At 47.2% G+C, this 18,635-nt stretch overlaps 1 protein-coding gene across 1 annotated transcript in view; it reads right to left on the minus strand.

Moving 5' to 3' along the window:
* SCN10A (sodium voltage-gated channel alpha subunit 10) overlaps positions 1–18,635 on the minus strand; it is a 78,235-nt gene that overhangs the window by 36,975 nt on the left and 22,625 nt on the right. The window contains exons 6-13 of the mRNA XM_007468152.1: positions 17,820–18,041; positions 17,356–17,419; positions 10,659–10,800; positions 10,317–10,514; positions 9,447–9,617; positions 5,554–5,847; positions 2,975–3,083; positions 632–870 (exon numbers count right to left, since the gene is read on the minus strand). Of these exons, the coding sequence (XP_007468214.1) occupies positions 632–870; positions 2,975–3,083; positions 5,554–5,847; positions 9,447–9,617; positions 10,317–10,514; positions 10,659–10,800; positions 17,356–17,419; positions 17,820–18,041 (1,439 nt within the window). The remainder of the gene's footprint in view (positions 1–631; positions 871–2,974; positions 3,084–5,553; positions 5,848–9,446; positions 9,618–10,316; positions 10,515–10,658; positions 10,801–17,355; positions 17,420–17,819; positions 18,042–18,635) is intronic.

An 18,635-nucleotide genomic window follows, 5' to 3' on the forward strand; every position in this document is an offset into this window, starting at 1 on the left:
GTAGGGAAATCCAGTATGGACTTTGTGTTGTTCAAAGAAAATTATACTACAAAGTTATGGAGGAAAATTTAAAGGAAAGCCCTGTCTGAACCAGATTTTTAAAAAAGTTCTGACTCCCTGACACTTCTGTGACAACAGCAAGCATGATCCCAGGTTCCCTCTCTCTCATTATCGTCCCCTCCCTCCCCCCCCCACTCTTCTGCACTTAAATGACAGCATTGAAAAACCACAGACACTGTGTTTTGCCGTCACAAAAGCAATAAAATTGGAAGGAAATTTGCAAGTCCATAGGTTGTCTTTAGATGGGAAAGTGGCATTTATCATCATTTCGAGGTAGTGACAGCTGCAGTGCTGAGAATTCAGGTGGCTGTCCTAAGTTCTGCAAAGGGGAGGTTAGCTGGCTCTAGGTCAGGGCTCTCTCTGTCCACTTCCCTGTGCTCGTTCATCCCAAAGCAATTCCCAGCAGCTCAGCCTGGTCCTCCAGACTTGACTTCCTGCACTAAGTGTCTACACATCTCCCACACTGCTCTCAGCCAGCAAGATCAACACTCCAGTGAATGAGGGCATGCTTCTACCCCACCCAGAGCCCCACAGATCTGACAGCACAGGCAGTGGCTGCCAGGGCACTCACAATGTTGCCAATCTGAAGCATGGCTTCGAAAGCGGGACTCATGCCGTAGTGCTCCATGGCCATGAAGATGGTGTTCACCACAATGCACAGGGTGATTGTGAGCTCTGCAAAGGGGTCCGTCACAATCGCAAAGAGAAGGGTCTTAAGCTTCACCCACGTGGGGCAGCAATCCCAGATCAGATACTTCCGAGCCAAGCTGGTCAAGCAGGGTGGGCACCTCTGTTTAGACTCCTCGAGTTCTGCATCGCAGGTGTGGTCAATGACAGCTGTCAGCCGGGCATGGACTCAGACCCCCACCCCATGGCCAGCTTCTAGACCTCGTCATTACTTATAACTCCCATTATAACACCTCCCATCTCCACTTCAGCACTCACCCTTTTCCTCCTTTTTGAGCCCCTGTAGTCTAGCAAGTGCAACCCAACCTCTGTCCCCATTCAGTACTCCAAACCATGGACCGTACACTCTTTAACCATCCATCGCATAGGTCATGCATGTCTTTGCTTCTCAACTTACCCAGCTTACATTTCATGTCCACCCCCTTCATACTCCCTTGCAGACACCTCAGTTCCCTTGCCCTCTCCCCGCTCCATTGTACTTGCCTGGCAAAACCCCAACTCTGAATGAACCCAACATGGAGATGACTCTGTACCTGCACCCAACCAACTGAACCTGGTTGGGAAAAACCCACAACCACGCTGACTGGCCCCAGCTTGTCACTGCCCTGTGTTTCTCCATTTCATTCCTTCAATCTTCCAGACCAGCATTTTTCTCTACCTTCCCTGTCCTCCAACCTCTCCCTCCTCCTCCACCTCTCTAATCCTCACTCTCTGCTGATGAGTAATTATTAAATAGTTATCCATGAGCAAAAATAACAACAACACGGTTGTTGCTAGAATAGGTACACATTTCTCAAAACACAAACTCAGTTATGCAAGAAATGTAGCTTACGGGGTTTTCTCTCCCGTAACTGAATTCAATTTATACTTCAAGTCTCCAACCAGGGGACTTTGTTTTGGTTAATTCAACGTCTGCTACTACTTCGTTATCTGAGTTGTGTCTGAGTTCTGGCGAGCTGAAGGTTGGTGGAGGGTTGAGCTGGCCCTAAGTCATTGCCAAGTGTATTTCACTTGAGTCATCAATGTTCCCATTTGGTCGTCGCTGGTGGGAGAGCCATGGAGATGGCTGTTCCCTCTTTGCCTCTCACTCATCTCCTTCTGCAGCCTTCAGTGGGAACAAGGTGATCATCCGGATACTCTCCTGTCATGCTGGGGCCACAGAGCACCCTCTGAGGCTGCCTCAGTTCTTCTCTGCCCAGGCATGTTACCGGCCCATGCTACCCTATGGTTTCTGTGTCATACTAGGCATGAGGGTCTCTGTCTAAGACTTGCCGCCTCCGGCTTCACCTAGAAAGTAAGGTACAGGTTGGCTCTGTCTTCAAATCACTCAAACATTTCGTTGTTGGTGGTGTCTGTTGCCCACCATGCCCTCCCCTGAGTTAGAATTCAGCCCGGGGCTGGAAGGAGAGTGCGCAGGGCCCCTTCTCAGGGACACACCAACATCCAAACTCCTTTCTCCATCCTCCAGCTCAGGACATTTTAAATTTGTCCAGAGGAGATGAATAACTGGATATGACTAAGGCCATGTTTTCCATGCCCTGAGGCAAAAGAAAGGCTGGATAAGAAGACAGGTCTTATACTCAGGGTGAGAAGGATATAGCCGTGCTCTTTGGTACTTGAGTGCCAGATGGCCATTCTCTTCCTCCACCCTGTGGCTTGGTGTAAGCAGTTGGAATTTAGATCCAACCCTGGGGAGGCTGAGTGGATTCCCACCTGATTGATGGAACACTGAATTGACAAGGATTTAGTTAAACTGAAGAATTAATTTGCTTAAATTGCCTTCTAATGTTCAGCATGAGCTTGAGACAGAAATTAAGTTATAACCATAAAAGTCACTGCCGTGAAACACATGGGAACAATTTTTCCATGTTTGAAAATTAAAGACTGTTAAATTTCTTGCATACCTGAGTGGTAGCTTGAGATTCTCTATGCCTGCTGGATCACTTTTTAAAATCCAGTTTTGTGAATACATATGAAGCAGATGTTAATTTGAACAAGAAATTAACTAGAGCATTTCATTCACTGGATTCTATTGTTTTTGAAAATTTATCCACATTTTAAAAACCACACTGATAAAGGGTAATTGGAGACAAGGGCATAAAAGTGAGGCGTATCCCAGGACACAGAGATGGGTGCTCTTCGACACAGGTTTGGGGCATCCCATCTTCTGCTCATATGGGGACTGCTCATGGCACAGTGAGTGGAAGTTCCAATGAGCAATACTTACCCTCGAGGACAGAGGTCATGATACTGACAACGCTCATTGCCCTTTGGGTTCGGAAAGGTTCATTCAAGTATTCTGCTGTCAAGTAAGTCTTCTGTCCTGCATCAGATGCCTGCTGGGACACAAACAGAGTCAAGACATTCCCCTAAAGTCTTCAGTGGCAAAAACAGATCACTCAGCTTCTTATTGGCCTCTGTTTGGTGGTTGCAAGCTGCCCAGTGAAGCTACGGTCCTCTGCAGTCATGCTTGGAGTAAAGGGGCTACTCCATGAACTTGGGGTAAGAGCTCAGATGTGAGGAACTGCGTGACACGGAGCTGGGGTGCAACCAGAGCCTGAGTTCGTAGCTAACAGATGACCTGGCCTCACCTGAGGCTTTGCAGAGTCCTTCCCTAAGACAGGTTCTTGGGCACCAGGGTGGGGAGGGGGGCTGCCTCAAGGGTCTCTGAGGTTTCTACCAAAGGGTAGTGGGAGTTGCAGGGGTATCAGGCCAGGCAGTCATTATTGGACTTCTGCCGGGCTGCGCATATGACATTTACAGAGAATTCCTACTCCACGATAGGCTTCCTTGACCTCCCTCCTAAGAGGCCCATTTCTCTTCCCAACATATGACCCAGCTCCTATTCCACATGGTTTCTCTCTTTCTGAGGGAATATTTGTTGTGTCTTGATTGTTCAATTCTTAGTTTAGGACACAATCCTTTTGACTCTTCTCTCTCTGGGCCTTTATTGGAAGTTCTGTCTGGGTTCTGTGCCAGGGCCCTAACTCTAGTCACACACTTACCCTGGATGTGGGGAGTCCCAGACCCATTGTAGCTGACTCAGCACTGCACTAACCATTCAGAATCCAAATTCAACAAGCATTTATTGAGCATTTGCTGTAGGTGAAGCTCATAGGTATATAGTACATATAAGGAAAGTTTAGAAATTTCTCAACCATGAGGACTCAACAAAAGGTTCTAGCACCTGCTGCTATTATTGATCAGATGTGTACATAAGTGAAGGCACTTTGTGATTCCATTTAACCCTTCAGCCATTTAGAAACCTTTTTATAAGGTCTTTATAAGGGGAGACATGGAGGCTTGAAGAATTTAAGGGACTTGCTAAAGGTGACTCACTTGGTAAATGGCACAGCTGTGACTGATGTTCAGGTCCATGTGACATGGAAGGGATTAAAGAGTTAATCTTGTACTAGCCAGATAATTTCACTAAAATGAATCAAGGCTGGAATATCCAGGACAGTGGTAATCCACAGAGCAATAACACGGTTTCCTAAATGAGGCATTTTCTAGAGAGTTAAAGTACCTCCAAGAGGACCCTGAAGCCTGGCTTTGACTTGAGGACTTGGGGTTGGTGATTCTCTCGGTAGGTCTTGGAGACCTACCCTCTACCATCTCTGCCCTGCTCTGTACCCATGGAGGGTGACCTGAGCAAACTGCATCACCCTCACCCTCTGGTTCTGGTCGGGTTTGGCCAGTGGGAGGCACAGACAGGAGATCAGAGGCTGGGAGGAGACAGGAGCTGGCTATCTGCCAGCTGGCTTCTTCCCTGCTGGCCTGTGGCTGGGCCACCTTCCATCAGGCTGCCTCTCACATAAAGGGGCAGGTCTTGCTGGGCTCTGGTCCTTCCCCTCACCCCTTCAGCCTAGGCTTATTACAGCTTCCCACTGTGGCTAGTTCCTCGGCGCCTCACTGCCCCTTCTCAGTTCCTGAGACCAGCGCACATCTCTGTAAATACTTCCATAAACCCTCTCCACTTGCCCACTGCAGTGGTTCATCTGTTTCTTGCTGGGACCCTGAACCCCATGCATCCAGTCAGAGTTGGAGCTAAGGTAACACTGTAAGACTCATCCAAGTCACTAGAGCCATATAATGGTCAGCTCACAAGTCGGTTTGTAAACCACTGTGTGTCCTGGGCTGGCCAGAGGGCGAAAAACAACAACAACAAAAAAAACAAAATGAAAAAACACTAGAAGCATCATTACTGAAGCTGGAGGGAGAGTTTAAATTAAATCACAGCTCCAATCCAATGAGGAGTCCCTGATTTGCCATTACACTCTGTGATTATTCTATTAAGACTGCTGGCCAGTTAGTCACTGTTGCCTAATTTGTACATTTTGGCAAGTTATTGCTTCTCCAACTAAAGTCAGGGATACTTTGCTTCTGCTAAGATCTGTCCGGGGCCCCTCCCAGGATTTCTCTGAGTCTTAGTTGTCAAGCCCAAGGTAGTTTTCACAGAGTCACAGGCAAGAAGAGAAGAACCTTTAATTTTTTTTCACACTCGTCCAGGAAGCAAACAGGCCTATGAGTAGGGACAGAGAAACTCTGGGGGAAAAAATGACATCAGTTGGAAAACAGCCTGTATCACCGTCCTGCAGAGTAAACCAGAAAACCTGTTTGATCTCTGTGAAACCCAATCTCTCCCTCTGGGTCTCACCTGCCTTGCCTGTAAAATGGGGGTAGATGGGAGGTGCTGGGCAGAGTGATGTCTAAAGGATCCTTCCACGGGTGACACTCAGGGCTTCTTGGCCTGAGGCCTCTAGCCGGAGAGCAGCCCCAAAGAGTCTGGAGCGTTCACAAACTCACCGAGACTTCGATGGCTCCAGGGGCAAGCTCACCAGTGGGCAATGTTGGGGGTCCATCTTCTCCATGCCCTAAGCCAGGGCTGGGAGTATGAGGCAGTGGACTCCTAGGGAGGGGGCCTTGCTGGCTTGCATCCCTACCCAGCAGCAGAGAGCCCCGATGGCTTTCACAGTCTCCAGGAAAGACTCCATCATCTGTGACCCCATCAGGGAATGAGATGTCTCGGCCAGGGGCCTGGAAATGGAACGCACTGCCATGGCTAGCCTGGTGTCTCCCAGAGGTGAGGCCTAGGAAAGACTGGGCATTGCCCCAAAAGAGCAAGAAAGAAGGCAGGCTGGGAGAGCACCCTGCAGGCAAATCTGGAACCCAACACTTCCCCCCACCAACCCCCATTCCCACCTCCCTGCCCTCAGCCTCGTGACCTTCCCATGGAAAATTAAAGACACAGACCTATGGGGTATTCTAGGTATACATGGGGAGAAAAGAGAGGAAAAGAATATTCTTGACACAGCCTGGGAAAGGGCCAAGATCAAAAAGAGATTGCAAGGTGTTCAAGATCAGCAAATAGGTCATCATGGCCAAGGATGTGACAGAGGACAACCTTGTCACCCAGATGCGTCAGTTGTTTGCCAGCCTTTGGCCATGGTGCTGGACAAAGGTATCTTAAGTTCCCTGCTTCAATGCAAATGTGACTTCAGTAGACAGTTATGTACACCAGTACAGGAACAAGCTCAGTAAAGGGTTGCTGAACAAACGAGTGCTCTTATTTTCTGAAAATTAGGTTCAACAGTTCATTAGATCCAGCCTATATGGGTGCGAGAGTTTGTTTTGCAAAGGAGGAGATAAGAGCTTTGTAATATAATGAGCTTCTAGGATCCCTCGAGGCAAACGTTGAACAGTCAACAATGGGGAGATTGAAGGGAGAGTTGCAGCCTAATTTCCTGGAAGAATAGTGCCATTCCTCCAAATCAATAAACATTTCCCATCAAAATCTTCCTCCGAGGGAACTGTGTGGCTACAGTTGCCAGAGGAAAGGAGCTAATTCAGAGGCCCAGAGCCCCTGGAGAGTTAGTGTGCTGGGTTGGCTAGTTCCCACGACCATGATCTTGACCAGACAAGTTATCAATTCTGTCCTCAGCTCATAGAAAGTGTTTCTAAAATCTAAATACTGACTTCCTATCAAACTCTGATCATAATGCTGAATTTTTCCCCCTTCCTTAATTCCTTTTATTTGCTAAATTACTAAAGTTTTTGTCAATTAAAGCTCTCCTGACCTATCCCCCTCTCCCACAGAAGTGAAATTTGCTTTCTTGATCATTTGGAGCCCAGTCCTGTTCAACAACCATCACTGTAATTCAGTATTAAAGTCCCCCACAGCACTAGGGACTTCCCTGGTGGTACAGTGGTTAAGAATCCGCCTGCCAATACAGGGGACACGGGTTCCATCCCTGGTCCAGGAAGATCCCAGATGCCACGGGGCAGCTAAGCCCGTCCGCCACAACTACTGAGCCTGCACTCTGGAGCCTGCGAGCCACAGCTACTGAAGCCCGCGCGCCTAGAGCCCGTGCTCCGCAACAAGAGAAGCCCACGCACCGCAACGAAGAGTAGCCCCCGCTCACCGCAACTAGAGAAAGCCCATGCGCGGCAACGAAGACCCAACACAGCCAAAAATTAATTAATTAATTTAAAAAACACAGCACTTTTAGCCTAGAATATATGTCCAAGGACATTGAACTCATAAAAATCCATGAATCCTTCCTAGTTTTGAAGCAAAGGAACAGAATTGGCATATCCTTATTAAAGATGGGACAACTGAGTTATATGCACTTGGGCACTAGGCAAACCAAGAAACTAAGAAGAAAATTTTGGTCCCATATTTGACAAGCAGTGCCTCCTTGGCCACCAGCTAATATTTCACAGTTAACCTATTTGACAAATGGTGGACAATGAACTCTGAATCTAAGTATCGGACGTGACTTTAAAATGCATCCTCCGAGCAAACCAACTGGTTTCCTGTGTGTTCCCTGAAAACCCTGCTGTGTCTCTCTGCTCAGTGCTACCCCCAACCTCTCTCTCATTACTGCTGGTCAGAAAATGGCTTTTTATTAAAACTTCCTATGGTCTACTTACTACAATAACACACCTGGGAAAGAAGGAAGAGGATGCCTTATTGAATGGACTCCAGTCAATCAGTTAGTATTAAGGAAGTACCCAAACAATGCCTCCCTGTCTTTGCATAAACATGACCTCCTTTCTGCCTGGAAAACATTCCTCCCCAAACCCTCCCAGTCCTCAATTACTGGAGGACCCCCCTACTCACTATTTACTATTCACTTAAATTATCCCCTCCTCCATGAAGCCTTTCCTGATACACCCTCACCCTCATAAGAGTAGATGTTTCCTCTTCTTTTCCCCAAACACCATCTAGGTGTCCCTAATAAAGCACTCAACACACAGCTATTTTTATATCTTCCTCCTCCACCCAAATGGAAATCCTTGGGAAATGGACTGTGTTTTAGGCAACTCTTTATAACAAGCACCTAGTGTTGTTGAATTAACAAAACATGGTTCCTCTTTTTCCTTTTGAAGGTAAACCTAGCTGGAGACACAAGCACACAGACACACACCAGACAACTATTGGACATCCAAGTGCTAATCTGTGCGAGGCTGACTGAATAGGAGAAATTAAAGCCCAATTCAGAGTGTCACTGACATGTCCACGGAAGCTGTGATTCATCCTGTTCCATGGCTGTCAGAGCCCTAGTCAAATTCCCTTTGAAACACCTTCTGAACTGTGCCCTGTCCATATCAGGTGCTGCTCAAAAGAGGCAGAGCAAGGAAGGGAAGGGCACAGACTCTGATAAATGCTGAAGCGTCAGTGTCACTGAGGTCAGTGTGCATGGGAGTGTGCCTGTGTATGTCCATGCACACGGAAGTCTGGGGGTTGTAGAGATCCTATTCCAAAAAGTAGAACATCCTTCAGAGAAGCACAAAGAAAAGAGATCGGGAGGGAAGTGAGCGTCAGCAGCCTTGAAAAATACCCATGTTGATCCCCTTTCCCATACTGTTATTGTGGGCTATTGTGGGATCTACTCTACCACAAAGGGGTTATTATCTCTCAGGCCTGTGGAAAGGGTATATTTGGGGTACATAGGACTTTCAAGGGAGAAGGAGCTGGTGGGAGGAAACTTGGTGAGTACAGGGAATCTTGGAGTAGGAGGTAGCGGGTCATGATGGTGGGGAGAATTGCTACAGGGTCTGAAGTGAGGTACTGAAGTTATTCCCAGGCTGGATTGTTATCACAGAGACAGGTGCTGGGATCTCCTGTGCCAACAGTAGGGGAGAATTTGAGCTGCAGGGGCTGAGGCATGAGGTCAGAAAGAAGCTTGTAAATGATTTCAGCATCACGAACAAGGATCCCACTCCTGCTCCAGAACTGAAGATCAGAGTATCAGAAGGAAGCTGACCCTTGATGTCCACAGGTCCACAGACACCTCAAGGTCAGCATGTTCAAGGTCACAAACAATCCAGGGCTCTTCTCCAGTGCTACTGCCTTAGAATCACCACCTACCTAACTGCCCAATCTGGAAACCTGGGAGGCATTTTGGACTTCTCCCTTCTTTTCCAACATTCCACAGTCCCAATCTTGTTTATTCCCTCGAGTCCCCCTAAAAGTCTTTATAATCCACCCTTTTCCCCATCCATAATGCCCCTGTCCTAGTTTAGGCTACCATTGGTTGGGGGGCGTGGCAGGCAGGGTCTGTATTATCAAAACATCCTCCTAGTCTCTGTACCTCCAGATATCTCTCTGCTACAAACCTCTTCCCACTTCAGCACATTGTCCATGGCAGCTGGAAAGGTGGGTCACCTTTAAGGCACAAACCTGAGCCCCTTACCATTCTGTGCTCATTGTAAGACTCAGTCTGGGGTGACTTGTTGTCATCTGTGGAGCCCTCTGACACCCTTGGCTTCATTCTATGCCTTCTCACACTGGCATTTTTGGAGGCCAAAGGGGATCCACTGTGGGAGTGGAGAGAGGCTGTGTCAACCCCCAGGGCTGCCAGCACCTGAAAGGAGAGAACAGCAGTATCTGGATGAGCTTAGCATAAATGTGTGTCCCCCAGACATGGGGTGTCACAGAGGTGATGGCATCTAAACCAGAGGAGATCAGGATTAGGACCTGGGTGGTGGTTGGATTAAGACATGGCAGGAAGAGTGACCTCTGGGTCACCTCCCTCATTCACACCCTGTAGTAAACTCTGTTGATGCCCTGTCCAGATCTCTTTTACCAGGTCAGTACCCTCATCTCAAGCTGCTTGAATGTTAGTTACTAATGGGTTACAGCTGCAGGATTTGCAGAAAACTTTCTTTGACTATACATTTGGCTGGAGCAAGTATGGAGGTACAAAGGGCCAGCGTTCTTGCCTCCAGGTAGGGATAACCCTGTGGAACAAGTCATGCCCTGGAGCTCCCCATGGGATCAGGCCAAAGGTGGTATCTAGCTGAGGCCACTTCCTTGTTTAATTCTTCCCCTGTCCCATCCTGTTTCCTTCAGTCTCCTCCTAAGAGCACCCCTCAGTGAATCACATGCACAGGCTCTTCATTCATTTTTTTTGAGAAAATCTAACCTAAGATGGTCCCTGAGATAAGATGAATCTTCCTATGGTTCCCTAAAATGACAGTCTTACTCTAAGAGGCTAGTCCAGATATCTGCCCAACAATGTACAACCTGCAACAGATTTCACAAAGATCCACCCCTCACTGACCTCCTGCTCCGTCCGGAGCATCTGAAGGGCCTCCTGGAACTTCTTCTCCTTGGCTTCAATTTCATCAATGGTTGCCTGGTTCTGCTCCTCATATGCCATGGTGACCACAGCCAAGATCAAATTGACCAGGTAGAAAGACCCCAGGAAGATGACAAGCACGAAAAAAAACATATAGATTTTCCCAGAAGCCCTCAGGGTCTGCAGATTCAAAAGAAAGAAGAGAGACTTGTACCTAGAGAACTTGGGGCCCTGACATGCTCAGGGTCCTCCAGGAAGAATGTAGCCATGCAGCCAATGCCCCAGCCTCCAAACGAGTCTGTATGGGGACATGCAGATCAATACCTGCTGGTAGAGGCGTTCCCAGGAATCCTGCGTCATGAGGCGGAACAGTGAGAGGAATGCCCAAGCAAAGGAGTCAAAGCTGGTATAGTTAAAATCTGGGTTGTCAGATGTTTTAAGGCAGAAATAACCTTCAGGGCAGTGGCTGCAGCAAGAACAGAGAAGGTTGTCAATTGCACAGCCTCTCACTTACCGGGGGCAAGACAGTCCAGAGCTGTAGGAAGACCTGAGGGTTTGAAGTCAAAGATTGGAGTTCAAGGCCTAGCCTACCTCTTATTAGCTGAGTGGCCTTGGACATTCATTCTCTTTAGGTCTCAGTTTCTCTTGCCCATTAAATGGGGACGATAATGTTAGGGAATTACTGACTGAAACCACCCATCCTGGCCAGGTTAGAACCGCTTACGTGAGTTGTCTCACAACAAGAGGTCTCAGTAAGGAACAGGGAACCAACAAGCTGCCGCCACAACCAACCAGAAGAATTTGGGAGGGGAAAAAAGGACGGAGGAGGCGCCAACCCATAATAGTCCTGCAAACCTCCCAGAAACCCTCGTGATAGAAACTGTCTTGACTAAGAGACGTGTGTGCAGCCAGGAAGGGCCCTGAGTCAGACCAAATATGGGCACAAGCAAAATGATTGGCCAGAGACAACCCGGAAAGCTAACCCCACCTCCATAAATCCTGAGACCGCGAGCCATGAGGCAGAGCAGTTCTCCTGGGTTCCGTACCCTGCTGTCTGCTCAAACACTCATTTACAAAAAAGTGTTTTATTTTGTCCATATGCACATTTCCTCAGACGATTCTTTTTTTTTTTTTTTTTTTTTTGGCTGCGTTGCGTCTTCGTCGCTGCACACGGGCTTTTCTCTAGTGACGAGCAGGGGCTACTCTTCATTGCAGTGCGCAGGCTTCTCATTGCGGTGGCTTCTCTTGTTGTGGAGCATGGGCTCTAGGCGTGCGGGCTTCAGTAGTTGTGGTACGTGGGCTCAGCAGTTGTGGATCATGGGCTTTAGAGCGCAGGCTCAGTAGTTGTGGCACACGGGATTAGTTGCCCCGTAGCATCTGGGATCTTCCCAGACCAGGGGTCGAACCCATGTCCCCTGCATTGGCAGGTGGATTCTTAACCACTGTGCCACCAGGGAAGTCCCTATGATTCATTTCTGAGTGTTAGACAAGAGCTCATCTCAGGCCCTAGAAGAGGTACCTCCCTCTCCCGGCCCCACCCCACCCTGGTAACATAATACCTTCACGTCATAGTTTCACGCAAAGGGAAATGGCCTGGAGAAGGCTAGCTGGCTGCCCAGACATGACCCCATAAGATGGTGAGCTCTTTGCAAATTGACACCAGGGGAGGCAGAGTCAGTAAAACCTGAGCCAGTTGGCATCACCTGCAGAGTTGTCTTTCAAAGGAGCACTCACAATTAGCCAAGTTCACTGACCAATTACATGCAACAATCAAAACACCACTTTCTGGGCTTCCCTGGTGGCACAGTGGTTGAGGGTCCGCCTGCTGATGCAGAGGACACGGGTTCGTGCCCTGGTCTGGGAGAACCCCAAATGCCACAGAGCGGCTAAGCCCGTGAGCCGTGGCCGCTGAGCCTGCGCGCATCTGGAGCCTGTGCTCTGCAAGGGGGAGAGGCCACAACAGTGAGAGGCCCGCGTACCGCAAAAGAACAAAAAAACAAAAAAAACCCCACCACTTTCTAATAACTGAGCAAGTACTGTGTGCCTCTCTCTCTCCTAAGTGCTTTACAAATGCTATAATTTAATCTTCTCAATAATCCTTTTTTAAAAAACAGATGTGTGGTACTGGCACAAAAAACAGAAATACAGATCAATGGGACAGGATAGAAAGCCCAGAGATAAACCCATGCACATATGGTCACCTTATCTTTGATAAAGGAGGCAGGAATATACAGTGGAGAAAGGAGAGCCTCTTCAATAAGTGGTGCTGGGAATACTGGGCAGGTACATGTAAAAGTATGAGATTAGATCACTCCCTAACACCATACACAAAAATAAGCTCAAAATGGATTAAAGACCTAAATGTAAGGCCAGAAACTATCAAACTCTTAGAGGAAAACATAGGCAGAACACTCTATGACATAAATCACAGCAAGATCCTTTTTGACCCACCTCCTAGAGAAATGGAAATAAAAACAAAAATAAACAAATGGGACCTAATGAAACTTCAAAGCTTTTGCACAGCAAAGGAAACCATAAACAAGACCAAAAGACAACCCTCAGAATGGGAGAAAATATTTGCAAATGAATCAACTGACAAAGGATTAATCTCTAAAATTTACAGGCAGCTCATGCAGCTCAATAACAAAAAAATAATAAAAACAAAAATAAACAAATGGGAAACAGGAGAGGCCCGCGTACTGCAAAAAACAAAACAAACAAACAAAAAAAACAAAAGACAACCCTCAGAATGGGAGAAAATATTTGCAAATGAAGCAACTGACAAAGGATTAATCTCCAAAATTTACAAGCAGCTCATGCAGCTCAATAACAAAAAAACAAACAACCCAATCCAAAAATGGGCAGAAGACCTAAATAGACATTTCTCCAAAGAAGATATACAGACTGCCAACAAACACATGAAAGAATGCTCAACATCATTAATCATTAGAGAAATGCAAATCAAAACTACAATGAGATATCATCTCACACCAGTCAGAATGGCCATCATCAAAAAATCTAGAAACAATAAATGCTGGAGAGGGTGTGGAGAAAAGGGAACACTCTTGCACTGCTGGTGGGAATGTGAATTGGTTCAGCCACTATGGAGAACAGTATGGAGGTTCCTTAAAAAACTACAAATAGAACTACCATATGACCCAGCAATCCCACTACTAGGTATATACCCTGAGGAAACCAGAATTCAGAAAGAGTCATGTACCAAAATGTTCATTGCAGCTCTATTTACAATAGCCCGGAGATGGAAACAACCTAAGTGCCCGTCGTCGGATGAATGGATAAAGAAGATGTGGCACATATATACAATGGAATATTACTCAGCCATAAAAAGAAACGAAATTGAGCTATTTGTAATGAGGTGGATAGATCTAGAGTCTGTCATACAGAGTGAAGTAAGTCAGAAAGAGAAGGACAAATACCGTATGCTAACACATATGGGGAGGGGGAAGGGTAAGCTGGGACAAAGTGAGAGAGTGGCATGGACATATATACACTACCAAACGTAAAATAGACAGCTAGTGGGAAGCAGCCGCAGAGCGCAGGGAGATCAGCTCGGTGGTTTGTGACCACCTAGAGGGGGGGGATAGGGAGGGTGGGAGGGAGGGAGACGCAAGAGGGAAGAGATATGGGAACATATGTATATGTATAAGTGATTCACTTTGTTATAAAGCAGAAACTAACACACCATTGTAAAGCAATTATACTCCAATAAAGATGTAGAAAAAAAAAACAGATGTGGAAGCTAGGGTTCAGAGAGAAGTCAGCTGTCTAAAAGGACACAGATGCCAATGGATTTATTTAAAAGGAGGAATATAACTGTCAAGTAGTTTATGAAGACTGACCTATGAAGGAAGGCCAAACTGAACATGACTGCCTGGTGAGCACTGGGATGGCGAGGGCTGCACTGCCCTCTCTCTCACGATAAGAGGGTGAGTTGGTATCGCGAAGCATCTCTAAGCGTGAGGCATGTGAGTGCTCCCCTGCACCCCAGTGAGATGGCCTGGTTGAGGAGACAGTAACGCCTTTTTTGTAGTTCAGGATTCTACTTCAGGATTCCTCCACCAACACCAACCCTGGGGGGTCTTCTTATTCCAGACATCCATACAAACACACATCCAGGAACCCACACAATTGATTAGGGCCTGACAACTTGATTATAACTAAATCCCAATTCTGTCTCCAATCTTGGTTGAAGATTTGCGAGTTTCCAGACTCTGTAGACCCACATATAAAGACAGTCTCTTGGTTCTGCTCTCCCAAGGAGCTAGTTAACCCATTACCTGTAGGTTTGCTAGTTAACACTAAGGGCAGCCTATTTCTGTCTGCCGTAGAACACCTCTATAGCTGCTACACATCAACAGCTAACTGCTCAGAGAATTAAATGAGACCACGGTGTAAAGGCTCTTGCAAGATGCCTTCAGCATAGCAAATATTGTATGTAAAATGCAGAAATAAATTTCTTGGTGTTTTTAATCTGAAGCTACCAAAAAGATGGACTAGAATAACGTATGTGAAAGAATGCTGAAAATCATCAAGTATTTCCTGGTACTTGTTCTCCACTTTGAGACCCTGGACTTTCTCCCTGCAGTGTCACTGGTCAGTGGGGGCTTTTGCTCAGGGCTCTGGCTTCTCTGCAGCTCAGCACAGAACCCAAGTTTGGTGTTCACAGCATGCCTGTCAGGGCTCACTCTGCCCATCATCTAAGCTGGCCTCTACTTAACATTCCAGCCCTATCCACTCCTTTCCCGCCTGGCCAGGACCTATGCAGCAGGATAGCTGGTCTCTCTCAAAGTTGGAGGGGGGCCCCATGGATGGACCCCACAGCTTTACCACAGTCAGTGCATGGGCTACTGTGGAACCCTCCTCATGAGAAATGCCATTATCCAGACAGGAGGAGGACACTGACGGGTCCTCGGTGGCAATTTAAGTCAAAGGCAAATGAAAACTGACATCAGAACAGCCCTCTTCCTGAACTCAAGAACCAAATGCCAAGTGCATTCGTGAAGAAAGAGGCCAAGAGGCCTGTGTTGCTCAAATTCTCCTGTTAGTCCCACCCCTCATCTTTAGCTGATATTGTTTTCCTGGGGAGCTGATGAAGGCAGAACTCCATAAAGTTCCCACCCACCTCCACTTGTGCAATATAGGGCTGTTAGCCACTCAGGGAGGGGGTTGTGTGGGCTTGGGGTTCCAGACCCCCTCACCATGGAGGTGGGAGGGATGAGTCTTTCTGATCTGTTGCCTGACCTCTTTCTGCTCACACCTGTTCCTGTGGTCAAAGCAGCTGGCAGACCTGAGGGGCCCTCTACCCCTTTGCTTTGTCTCACATTCTGTTCTGCTATCTAAAGGCTCCATCCGGGCTTCCCTGGTGTCACAGTGGTTAAGAATCTGCCTGCCAATGCAGAGGACACGGGTTCGAGCCCTGGTCTGGGAAGATCCCACATGCCATGGAGCAACTAAGCCCATGAGCCACAACTACGGAGCCTGTGCGTCTAGAGCCTGCGCTCCACAACAAGAGAAGCCACGACAATGAGAAGCCCGCGCACCACGATGAAGAGTAGCCCCCGCTCGCCGCAGCTAGAGAAAACCTGCGCACAGAAACGAAGACCCAACACAGCCAAAAATAAATAAATAAATTTAAAAAATAAAATAAAAAAAGGAAAGGCTCCATCCAAACCATCTCTTGTTCATCAAGCCTGGAGACATCCTGTTTACCCTTCAATCTCACCTCAGTTGCCACCTCTAGGAAACCTTCCCTGACATCCTCCCTGCCTCACACCATCATCTCGCTGCGTTTCCGCAGCCCAGGGAGCCTCTAGGACACAACTTGTACTTCACAGCATAGCATCTTTATGTATATGCATCAGAGCTCACAAACTGGCAGATTGCTAGCTGAATTTGCATTGCTAAAATATTTTGTTTGGCCCACAATATGTAGACATTTTCTGAAATTGGTAGCCAATGTTTATAGTTAAGAGAGTTTACATAAAAATTGAAATTTCCTGTCTCTCTTTTAAAAACTTGGATGTTCTGGAAACAGTGGACCCACATTTCCACATGACAACCAAAAGCTGAACTGAGAAGTGGCTACCCCTTTAGATGGAGCATGAACTCTCAGGATCATGGTTCCCACCCAGCCAACTCCTCACATTTGTTGTTATGTGTCTGGCCTCTGCAAGAATTTGAAACTGCAAAGTCTGATGCATGTGTTTCTTCCTCTGCTATGTGAGGATAATGAAACCCATGTGATAGAGTTGTAATTAAATGTAGAGCATTTAACATAAAACATATTTAATAAATATTTGTTCCTTCCTGGGACAGATTGTTTGCAAAAATGACCACAATTATTCCCATCCCTGTCTCCACACCCCTTTTAATATGATGTTGCAGGTTCTCCCAGCAACAGGTGGAGTCTATTCTCCCATTCCTTGGATTTGGACTGGGCTATGCCTTGCTTTAGTCAATAGGATGCAATAGAAGTGACATTATGCCAGTTCTAAGTCTAGGCCTCAAGAGACCTGGAACACTTCCACTCTTTCTCTTGGAATCCTGCCTCCACCAGAAGAATAAGCCTGGGCTAGTCTGATGGCGGGGGTGGGGGTGGGGGTGAGAGACCACATGGAGCAGAGACAAAACACCCCAGCTGAGGCCATCCTAGATCAGCCAGACCCCTGCTAATCCATATACTGTCTGCAGATGCATGAATGAGCCCAGTCAATATCAGAAGAACAGTAGACTGATCTCAGCTCAATGTGCAGATCTGCAGAATCCTGAGCTAAGTAAATGGCTGGTGTTTTAGGCCACAAAATCTTGGGGTTGTTTGCTACACAGCAAGAGCTAACTCATATACTCCCTCCTCATGAGCCTGGGATGGCAGAGGCCATGACTTATTAATTTCTACATCTTCCTCAGGACTTGCAATCCAGGCTTCACCCAGAAAAAGCTGATGACAAGAAGGAGAAAGGGCTGCTGGGCATTGGTGCTATGTCATGGCTTGGGTACTCACCCTGAATCAGATCCATTGCCACACAGTAAGGGATCAGAAGTGCCTGGTTTGTTGGTGTAGAAATCTGCAAAATAAAGGAAGAATTGAAAGCCTTACATGGTTCTCAACCCTCAACTCAAGCCTTGAGTGGTGAAATCAACACCTGCTAAGTCTTCTGCTGGAGTGAGGAGAGAGCCCTTGGCCACGTGCCCTCATTGGATATGCTGGGATGCCTGGAAGGGGAAATGTCTCAGCTGGGAAGAGAAAAGCTGAGCAGTGGCTTCAGCTTTGAGCTTCCTTCAGCAGAGGCAGAATTACCTGCCTCTGGATTTATAGCTCATTTCCTTGTAAAAGGAAATTTGGCAACAGAGAATGGGGTGCCCAAAAGTAAAACACAGCTCATGAGAAGCATTTCAGCAGAAAAGAGGAATCAAAATATATGTCTATACAGGTATGCAGGGGCTTCACACCCCTGCCAACCAGACCTGGGTCCCTATGACAGAAATTCCACTCCCGTTTTTCGTGAGAAGAGTAATTGGCTGTATCGTTGACAACTGTGCAATTCTTGACACATTTGTTCTTGAGGTTGCCCTTGAAGAGCTGCAGGCCCACCAGGGCAAAGACACTCAGGCAGAAGATGGTGAGGATGGTCACGTCCGCCAGCTTCCTCACCGAGTGGATCAGGGCTCCCACGATGACCTTCAGCCCTGTGGGGAGACGACACTGATACTCTCACGTGGATGAGGTGCCACACACAGAACACACATGTGTGCCTGGCACGCTTGCATCTTAGCCATCCTACCCTCTCACTACACACAGGTGTGAGGTATTTTACAAACTCTAGGGCAGTTCCAAGCCCAGTTTCTCATCTGAACCTTGCAATAAGCCTGAGAGGCAGGCAGAGATTATTGTCCCATTGTAAAGATGAAGCAACTGAGATCCAGGCAATGCATTTCATTTTAAAGCTAATAAATTCTGGAGAGTAGCAATTCAATTTAAAAAATAATTGATGAGTACCTGCTATGTTCCAGGCACTACCCTAGGCGTGAGGCTACTAACTTCATTCCAGTCATTTGGTATCTGTTTTTCTGTCCTTATCTCAGTCCTGGGAGGCAGCTCAAGGCTGGGGACACACGTACCTCAGTGTGTGTGAGTGTGTGTGTCTGAGTGAGTGAAAGAGAAAGAGAAAAGGAGGAGGAGGAGGAGGAAGAAAGGAGGGAGGGAGGGGGAGAGAGAGACATGCAAGGGAGATAGAATGAGACAGAGATGCAAAGACACAGAGATGTACATAACAGTGTGAA

This window comes from Lipotes vexillifer, unplaced genomic scaffold (genome assembly GCF_000442215.2).
Source record: "Lipotes vexillifer unplaced genomic scaffold, Lipotes_vexillifer_v1.1 scaffold1770, whole genome shotgun sequence".
Classification (NCBI taxonomy): Eukaryota; Metazoa; Chordata; class Mammalia; order Artiodactyla; family Lipotidae; genus Lipotes; species Lipotes vexillifer.